The sequence below is a fragment of the Antrostomus carolinensis genome, unplaced genomic scaffold (assembly GCF_000700745.2).
Source record: "Antrostomus carolinensis isolate BGI_N321 unplaced genomic scaffold, ASM70074v2 scaffold19846, whole genome shotgun sequence".
Lineage (NCBI taxonomy): Eukaryota > Metazoa > Chordata > Aves > Caprimulgiformes > Caprimulgidae > Antrostomus > Antrostomus carolinensis.
The window spans coordinates 1-9,982 of record NW_010320027.1 but is presented as its reverse complement, the minus strand read 5'-3'; the positions used below and the strand labels follow the sequence as shown (position 1 = coordinate 9,982).

Below are 9,982 nucleotides of genomic sequence, written 5' to 3'. Positions count from 1 at the left end.
TCACCTTCCTACTGAACACTTACATGTTGAAAAATAACGTAGAACAGAAATACAGTTTTATACTCTGGGACAGGAATCCTTCACTGCTTTCACGTGAAGGTTTTATACCACATTTTACACATAGGAGCTTGAATGTGATGTGAAAATTGCACAATTGCAGAAGAATTTCTTTATGGTTAAAACTTGGCAAAGATCTAATCAATTCACTTCATGTTCTAGAGATTGTTTGAGGAAAGCACTAAAGAACACAGATTTCAGAAAACACTAGAGCAGGCAAGCACTCAGACAATCAGAACATGATAAACCATTATGGTACTAAGGAAAAAACCAAAAGTGTTCTCTGTGATGCTCATCAAGACTGCTGGCAAGTTTTGTTTACTCAAATTCAAGTATCTCTTTTCATTATCACATTCAAATAGCTCACCTACATGAACTTTTAGGTACAGTACAGAAAACTGTACCTGCATCAAAATAAAATTTAACCGCTTTGTGTTAACATTTATACTTGTGAGACTTCTCCAAAACAAATTCCCAGGATGCAGATCAGCAAAGACTGCTTCTGCATCTTTGCTTCCCAGGAACGAAAACTCATGGAGCCTACTACCGACACCCAAACTCCAGGAAATCTTTTATTGGCAAATTCCACAAAATAGTTTTATGACTCAGGAGACTCATCTGAAACTTCAGGACTTCATCTCTTAGAACATTAATGCAGCTTTCAGTGAATTTTTATTCCTTTGCTGCTAACAGGAAAAGAAGTCTCAAAGAAAACCCAACCCAGACACAGGTTTATGATTACAGCAGCATTGGTGTACAGCACAGTGTAACTCTCCCTTGAAAGAAACAGCACACTCAGGAGATAACACAGATGTTACAACCTCAAAATTAAGATGAGTTCAAATGTGTATTTGACTAAAATACAGAAATATCCAGTGTCATATGCTAATAATACAGAAATAATTTTGGTTTGGATAAAAGCCGTGTATTTGACAATTTAAGGTTAAAACAGCTTTCCATATGCATCAGTACTCAGCCAAGTAAAAAAAAAAATCAAGTACCTTTACAGTCAAGACAGGAAGAAAAGACAGAAACTAAATGTATTTGACCGTAACTTCTTACAAGCAGAGGTCTCACAGACAGTAGCTGCCCCTACTATATAGGACTCCACCTGCAAACCTCCTTTTCTCTGCCTCTGCACCACCTTCTCTACTTCTTGTGCCTTCTGACAAACTTCAGACCAGTCAGCTAAGACCTCTGAAAGTCTCACATTGAGAATATGCAAAACATTTTTCTCAATTTTAACCAATTATATCAACCATACGCTTAAAAAAAAAAAATAAATAAAACCTCTACTGCCTTGATCATCTGGAAGAATCCTTAAGGGTCTAGGTTAAAATGCCAGCTTCTTGAAAAGGCCTTTCCTCTGAGGTAGTCTCTCTCCCAGGACATTGAGAGATCAATCTTACACAGGCTGCAATTACGCTGATGGACCGGGTTTAATACAAAATCGCCCTCTGCCACTCCACTCTTTGGGTTTTGCTTTGCAGTCATTTGCATGTTGATCACAGCTATTTAAGGAAACCAATGCAGTAGCCATTAATGCAACTATGTCAGAGGAGGCAGACAAGTGCCATACAGAAGGAGGATGAGAGCTGTGCCATACAAAAGGAGGAGAAGAGCTCTCCTTGTCTCATCCTTCCTCTCCCCCTTGTTTCTAGCTGTCACCAAAGCCTTTCCTTGTCTGTGTCAGTTCTTTTGGTAGAATTAGCTGAACCACACTAACAGTTAGCCCAGGAGGCAGGAGTTATTTAAGACACAAAGAGCCTAAGGCCACTTAGTAAAAAAGGTGAGCCTCCTCCCTCCACAGCGGAAAGAGTCCTCCGGAACCTGCCAGAGCAATGACGAAGCAGACTGTAATGATGGGTAAGGTTTTAGTTTTTATTTTAGCTTCTGGAATAAAAGAGCATAGCCTCCCTCCCAGAAGTGTCCTGTGGTCTGGGGAAGTTAACTCCACTGCTAGAGACTGCAAGTGAAACTAAGGCTTCCTAGCAGCAAAGGCAAGCCTGCCACCCCGTGCTCATCACTCTTTGGGTGCTTCGTATCATTCCACTTGTCTGTTAATAAAGCTCTTGCAGAGACCATCTTCCTAATCCTACTCTGAACACAAGTCTGCAGTTCTGCTAGGAAGTTCTTGATACCATACAGCACTAGGGTCAAATGTCAACACTGCCATAAAGTTAAAGGTAAAGTTACCCTTTAGCCTCATCTTGCCATAAGCCTTTTATGTTGTCTGTTCATAGTCAGCAATTTTAAATTTGTTCTTTTACAGAAGCCACACAGAACTAGTGTAATAGGCCAAACGTGACACCTGCAGAAAATGCAGCATAATTAGAAGTTAAGCTGCATTTTGGCACCATGGTTTCTTTCCTGCTATTGCCTTTTACATAGAAATCTATCCAGACCTGTGACTTTAGAACCTCTCCGGGATTTTAGGATCTACCTTTTGAAAACACATTCTACTGAATAGCCTCAGAGTAGTACACATGTATTTGAAAATAACTTAATACCTATTTTCTGACAAAGTACATTCTGTGTGTCATTTTAGCTTCATATTCAATGAGAGAGTACCCACACTTTACAGGACAAAAAAATTAAACCATGACTATTTAGTAAATTATGCATTGTAGTGATTAAAATAAGACAAGCACAGAGAAAATACACATGCTGAAGCCTGATGTATATACTACACTGTAAAGTCTTCAGTGACATGACAAAGAATTTGTGGTTTTTCCCTCAATTACAAGTGAGCAGAGGATTTGTCAGACATTCATTTTGTAGCTTCTACTGTCCACTCTACGCCTCCTTCCTCTTGATGATCAGAGGCCCAACGTTGTCACCAGTTTCCTCGTTGTGCTTTGTGTGAGAGCCATCACACAGCGGGAACTGAAAAAAGAAAGAATAAACACATCTAAAGCACATCAGAATTAAGAACCTAGGTTGAAAGTTCAATAGAACATCTTCTCATTAAATCCACGGTAACTGCAGACCCCAACTTCTGTGCTAGCATCTCAAGTTTCCCTGAATTTTGTCTGAGCACTAGTTTTGTCCATGTGAGCACAGAGTGGACGAGATGCTTGTTTAAGAAAAAGAAGCAACTCCACTCTATTTGGTGTCCCTTGCCACACACCAGCATGAGAAAATGCAGCCCTAGCTGACCTTCAACAGGAACCGACCTGGTGTATCTCACTCTCAGCCTTGCCCCACACTCCATTTTCCTGCCCAACAGAGTTGAGTGCAGTTACAGATGACAAGTGGGGTGAGGAAGAGAAACAGGAGGAGATCCTTAGCTGAAGTTTTTTCCTGGTCTTCTGTAGCACATGATGAAAAGGAGCTTCCCTAGCTCATCTCTTATTTAAGACAGACATCTGCATATTAGCCCTGCCTCCAGATAGCCAGAGTGGCAAGCTGCCTTTGCTTCATCCCGACACAGCTAGCTTATCTCATCGACACAAAGGTCCCTTTGCACAAGCTGGCTTCCACATTAGGATTTTGACCTGCTAATGGTAATAAACTGCACCTCCAACTGACATGGCTGTTCATCAGAGGGTTTCAAAGGTAGCACTGAGGAAGTAATTCGAAGAAATGTTTGTTCCATAAAAAACCCAGAGCAGCCTGGTTAGAGCAAGACCCACAAGGAGTCCTTTAGCCACCTGTAACTGCCCAGGTCACACACTGGTCACAACCACTCTGCTCCCAAGTAGCTCTTTTTACATGCAAGAGCCAAAGGATATTCTGTGAAGCAACAAGAGTGAGGTTAGATCCCATCACTTCTCAGGGATGTGTTTTCAGGGCTAGGCCTCCTCTTGCAGAAGAAATGACCACAGAAATCACACACCAGTATTTTGCAATCAGTTACTATTTTGTTTGCTTAGAAGTAACAGGAAGCAAAGCTGGGCATTACTCAGCTATTGCCTTGGCAACAGCAATATTCCCTCACAGTACAGTGACAACCAGTCTTTGACACTCCACTGATCCCAGTGTTCTTGCCTCAGTCACAGCCCCTGAGGAAAATTAAGACCCCATCACCCACACTTACTTAGAATAAAAGATTTCAAAGTGCTGTATGAAAACAATATAATGAAGATAATATACTCACAAAAAAAATCTCAGCACTCTAAAAATAAAGCCATATGCCCTGTAGGGTAGAGTGTTTGGGGGGGGGGGGGGGGGGGGGGGGGGTGGAAAAGAAGTGAGGCAGGGATTTTTTGTTTTTCACAGTTACAAAATGTCAAAACCCACACTATAAATGGCAGGTAGTGTTTCCAAATAAAGAAACCTTGAATTCAGAGAATACTCATGTAAGCTGATTCATTCAGGAACTTTATCATTACATCAGTCATGTGTGACTCAATGAGAAGGTACTGACAGATAACTTGGGAACAATCTGTGCAAACAAGAATGTAAGTTCATGGGACACTGACCAGCTTCCAACCCAGATCACAGAATCACAGGATGTCAGGGATTGGAAGGGACCTCGAAAGATCATCCAGACCAATCCCCCTACCGAAGCAGGAACCTAAACGAAATTACACGGGTTTTGAATGTCTCCAGAGAAGGAGCCTCCACAACCCCCCGGGGCAGCCTGTCCCAGTGATCCATCACCCTCACTGTAAAGAAGTTTCTTCTCAAGTTTAAGTGGAACCTCCTGTGTTCCAGCTTACACCCACTGCCCCTTGTCCTACCATTGGGCATCACTGAGAAGAGCCTGGCTCCATCCTCATGACATTCGCCCTTAACATATTTATAAACATTAATGAGGTCACCCCTCAGTCTTCTCTTTTCCAAGCTAAAGAGACCCAGCTCCCTCAGCCTTTCCTCATCAGGGAGATGCTCCACTCCCTTCATCATCTTGGTGGCTCTGTGCTGGACTCTCTCAAGCAGTTCCCTGTCCTTCCTGAACTGTGGGGCCCAGAACTGGACACAATATTCCAGATGCGGCCTCACCAGGGCAGAGTAGAGGGGGAAGATAGATGTTCCTGGGCCAGTTGTTTTCCCATGCACCACCACAGCCCACTGGTCTTCACAGAAGCGTTGACCCAGCTTCCATCAAACATTAACATCCCACATGCCCCAAAGAGGCAAACCCAAGGTCCAGCTACAGCAACATCATCACTTCAGGTTTGCAAGTGACAAAAATGGTGGGATCCATGGGCTCCAGATAGCATCATGACATCTTTAACAGCTACCAACTCTTGACTGCTCTGAATTCATACTCTGTGTGGTGGAACCACTGGCTCCTAAAGGCTGGGATACTAGACTTGAGCTTCTCAGAAAAACAAACAAAACCCAAACCACCACTTTTCCAGGGCACCCACTTGGTCACCTTGAAGACCAGATACTGAATAGATGGATCCTGGGCTTTACACAACATGTTCATCCTTGATTAAGATGAAGTAAGTTAGCAATAGCGGCCAAAGCTCAAACCCTGAGCGAACTGTGAAGTGATCTGGACACCTCAGTTTATTTCCCTTGACACTGATTAAGTTTAGATTCTCTACCACTATTTCTTCTGATGCTCTGCAGTAGCCTTCCTTCACTCACAGCCTAGGGACTAATAATTCTCTGGAGGACACTGAGGTTCCAGGTCATTGTAATAGAAAGCAAATGAATTTCCCCTCCCCAGCTCACGTACTGAAAAATGCAGAACAATAAGAAAACAAGTGTTCTAAATTTAGACTAATTACATTTTGGTTTTAAGACAAAACTCTTGCCTCTACACTGGTTAATTTGAACACTGGGTTTTTCCACAAAACTTGACAAGCAGTGGTATGAAGCACCTGCAGAGCACAACACTAAATAGGAAAGGGCCATTTAAAGAACACCTGCTACCTACTTTAACAGATAATTATATCCAGACTTATTTGACAGACTTGTAAGACAGACTTATTTGAAGATACCATGTGTGTTTTTTTTTTTAAAACACATGCACTCCACTAAGACTTTGGCCAGCACAAACAAACAAACAAAGCCTCTGAAGTATACTACTTCAGAAAAAAACCCAACTGAAAACAATCCTGCTCCTTTTTTAAGAGTTACTCCAAAACATGCTGGTATAGTCCGACTGTTTGGTTATTCCCCGTACAAGAGGAACGCCAGGTGATACCAGCGGTAATGCATGCACACCATCAGTATACACAGAAATATCCTATAGTTCACAAACCTACAGGGCCTATTCAGAGCCTCATGCCTCAGATGAGGCTAAATCTGACGAAAAGGGCTCACAATTGTACAAGAGGACATGTCTTCTAACCTGTATATGGAACAGAGATCCCCATACGCCATTTATTTAACAAAAACATAGCAGGTACTTATTGCTTTTGAAGTAATTGTGTGCTTCCAATGCAGGGAATTACAAATTCTACTATTTTGCCACCATATAAACATTATCTTACAAATTTTAACAGGAACTTAGTTTGAGAACTGTAAGAAACAGAAAACTACTTCCAAAGATGACAAGCACATGAGAACAATGAAAAAGTCTCTGTATTTTTATTACTGCTTGGCAATGACTGAACATGAGAAGCAGCACACACACCATCTTAAACATCATGGCACCCACCATGCAAGGTCAACCGATCAGGGCAAGAGGAAGGCAGCAAAGCTGGAAACTGCAGTCTTCAAAGCACAATATGCTGATTAAAATACTCATTATTAAGCAACAGCAAAAGAAAACAAATACCTTCAAAATTTTCCACTGACCTCCTTAATGCCTTTATAAGACCTTTCAGATCAGAGTCCTAATAATGGACTCATTATAAAACAGCCCCATCTACTTCCTTTTAGTGCGTGGTTACAGAGCCCAAACTCAGTAGGACAGTATGTTCCTAAACTGTCAACACCCCTTCAATATATGCCAAAATGTACCACTAAAGATTTTTATTTCACACAAAAGACAGTTTCAAACAATAACTAGAATACTGGCAGGAGCTGCAATGCAACCACTAAAACCAGACACTATCTTCCATTTCTGTTTAGAAAACAGAGTGGTAAGTAGAAAGCACAAACACCAAAGTTGAAGTTGGGATTTTAATTTATTTTTTTTTTCAGAAGCACTGAAGGAGGTACCTACACTATTACAACCTGACGTAAATCCAAATTCAGATATTAAAACAAAGTACAGATACTTAGAGGAGCCTTTCTCCTCCCCCTGTTTATTTTCTGAAGCTGTAGCCTTGCAGTGCTAGATTCTGGCTGTCAGCTGAGACTCACCACAAAGATTTAGCAGCAATGCTGTTATACACTTGCACAATACCTACACACTGTACAGCCATCATCAGCACTGCATGTAAATGTACACACTTCCCTGTTGTTTAATCATACGACAGGTAACTCAGTCCACAGGGCACACTTTGGCAATGGCAGGGCTGGAAGAATTCTGTTTTTTCAACTGACTCCAGACAGAGCAGAGAACACAAGTCCATCTCCACAGGACTATTTGAGAATCAAGTCAAAATGCTGTTTAATCCTCAGTAGTGTTTTAGTTTAAACCAAATACAGCTAAAAATGTGTAACTTCCTGAGTTATTTTCTCCCACAAGGTAATGAAGTCAGATCTGGCAACAGCAAGAACCAAAAGTCACAGTACCTGGAAAATTGCAGTGTGGCCCAACCAGACCCATGCCTAGTACTCAGTTCATCAATAGATAGCACGCTAGATTTCAAGGCTGTTGGCCTCAGTTATCTGGCTTTGAAGGTTTGTATTATTTCAGTCTCCACACATTAGCACTTTGTCTTCTAGAGAAGTTTTTAAATGTGTGTGCCAGTGTTAAATGGGTAGGACTACTCATGCAATCCATTTTCTCTCATTACAGATCCCAGAACTACCACTACAGATAGATTATATAGATCTCAGCTACATCAAATGTCACACATCTCTACCTCAGATTTAAATCTGATCTTTGTGTTATTGCAAGGCTAGGTATCATGCTTACCATTAATTTTAGGCAACTGAAGGAACCCAACTTCATACACAAGTAAGTTGGACCACTGTCTAGGTCAGACTCTTAATTGCTCAAAAAGAGAGGCTTAAAGTATGTCATCATGATTTCACTGGCTTTACTGTAGGGTTACCCATGTACTTATTTGGAGTTGCTAATGTAACTTAACACATTAAGTCCATTTACCTAGATTTTTCAAAAGCTTTTACCTACAATGACTTCTTTTTAGATTACCTCCATCACCACTGGAAACAATTCACTGCTGTACCCATTCATGTGGCAAAAGGTAGCTATCTGTTGTAGACAGCAGTTCTACAACAATAAATTCAGGACAGAACAGCAGTACCACTGTAACACTATCTGTGCAAGACAGGCTCTTCCAAAACCATTGTGCACTCACCCTGTCTACAAGATTTCATGATGGGCTCAGACATTGCAAGTGACAGTTTAACACCAGCTCTCGTATGTCTCGAGACTTTTTAATCGATTTGTGTTACTAACACCATGAAGTAGTAGCAAGGTACTCTTTGACTGACAGAGTAAGCTTCCAACTTCCTCCACTAAAAGGTGTTTAAGGCCCTCTCTGACAGTGGTTCCTGAGCTCTCCTTCACCTGCCAATAGGCCATTTAGTTTTGGGTAAGTCCCAGTCTTAGCAAAGGCAGCACACAAAATGGTGTGTGTCATTCACGACTATGATCGCTCCATACAGCAGCTCTCCTTTCAAGGGACCTGCTTCTTCAGAGCCACAGAAACATTTTGTTCACTACTGAACACTGATCTGCAGGCTTTACTCTGAGTGACAATATAAACCTACACAGTTTTATGGATTAAAATACCGCTACATCTCACCACAGACTAGTTTAGGTGAAAATAAATTAATTTCCTCTAAATAAAGCACTTTGAAAATAGTTTTGTTGAAAGATGCATTTATTCTTGTCTTACCTTCTTAGATCTCCAACAACGACAGTACACAGCCTTGTCTCCCAGATCTTCCATGTCAAATGCATGGACTACCTTGGGGTTATCCTTCTGGATATGGGGATTCACCACGGCTTTGGAGCACTTGTCTTTACAGATAAATTTCTTGTAAGCTAGATACCCAACAGCAGCTGCGCCAGCAGCTAAGGAGACTGCAGCAATCCATTCAACTAGAATAAAAGAAGAAAAAAGAGAGACTGTCACTTCTTGACCACAACATTCCATTAAGACTACTCAGTAGGAAATGTTAATGCATGAGGCAACACCTCTACTTTCCAACAGACCTTTTTTGTTCTGTAGTGGTAACGCAGTACTTTAGAACAATATATATTCTTTTGACACTCACCTTGTTAATCTATTCCTTTCTCTTGATCCCTTCTACAAGAGAATAGGCAAGGTGGGGATTAACCTGGCAGGGTTTGGGATTTTTTTTTTTTTTTTAATACCTTTTATTTGGGAACCTGTGATACTTGATAAAAATTGTTAGGATTAATAGCCTTGCTTAGCATTAGTAGCTAACTGATTAGCACAAGCAGCTAGATTTGCTGAAGCCTTAGGTCACGAGTTGTGACCTCTCACCTAGGTATGCTTTTGCCTGGGATAGAGTTAATTTTCTTCCTAGTAGCTGGAACAGTGCTGTGTTTTGAGTTTAGTACGAGAATAATGTTGGTAACACACTGATATTTTAGTTGTTGCTAAGTAGTGCTTATCCTAAGTCTAGGACTTTTCAGCTTCCCATGCTCTGCCAGCAAGCAGGTGCACAAGAAGTGCAAACCAGAAGATAAAGAGCCTACAACCATCAGCAGTAGCTGCAACTAGATATCCCCAAGATAAGAACAGTTAACAGCCTGCCTGGAGACAGAGAAGGAATCCATCAAGGTGTTAGAAGATCCCAGACCAGAAATCACCATTGGACCAAGAGGTACAGGAAGAAGGAGTGAGGGGTGGGTGCATAAATTGTAAGGGTGTAATTGCACAGGGATTTCTTTGTTCAGGGTCCCTCTCCA

At 41.4% G+C, this 9,982-nt stretch overlaps 1 protein-coding gene across 1 annotated transcript; it reads right to left on the bottom strand.

Annotated features, from left to right (window-relative positions):
• Positions 1-2,663: 2,663 nt before the first annotated feature.
• CISD1 (CDGSH iron sulfur domain 1) lies at positions 2,664-9,200 on the bottom strand. The gene is made up of 2 exons (XM_010169489.1): positions 8,940-9,200; positions 2,664-2,943 (listed from the first exon to the last, which is right to left on the bottom strand). The coding sequence occupies exons 1-2, from the start codon at positions 9,198-9,200 to the stop codon at positions 2,854-2,856; spliced, it is 351 nt and encodes a 116-aa protein (XP_010167791.1). The 3' UTR covers positions 2,664-2,853.
• Between the last annotated feature and the right edge of the window lie 782 nt (positions 9,201-9,982).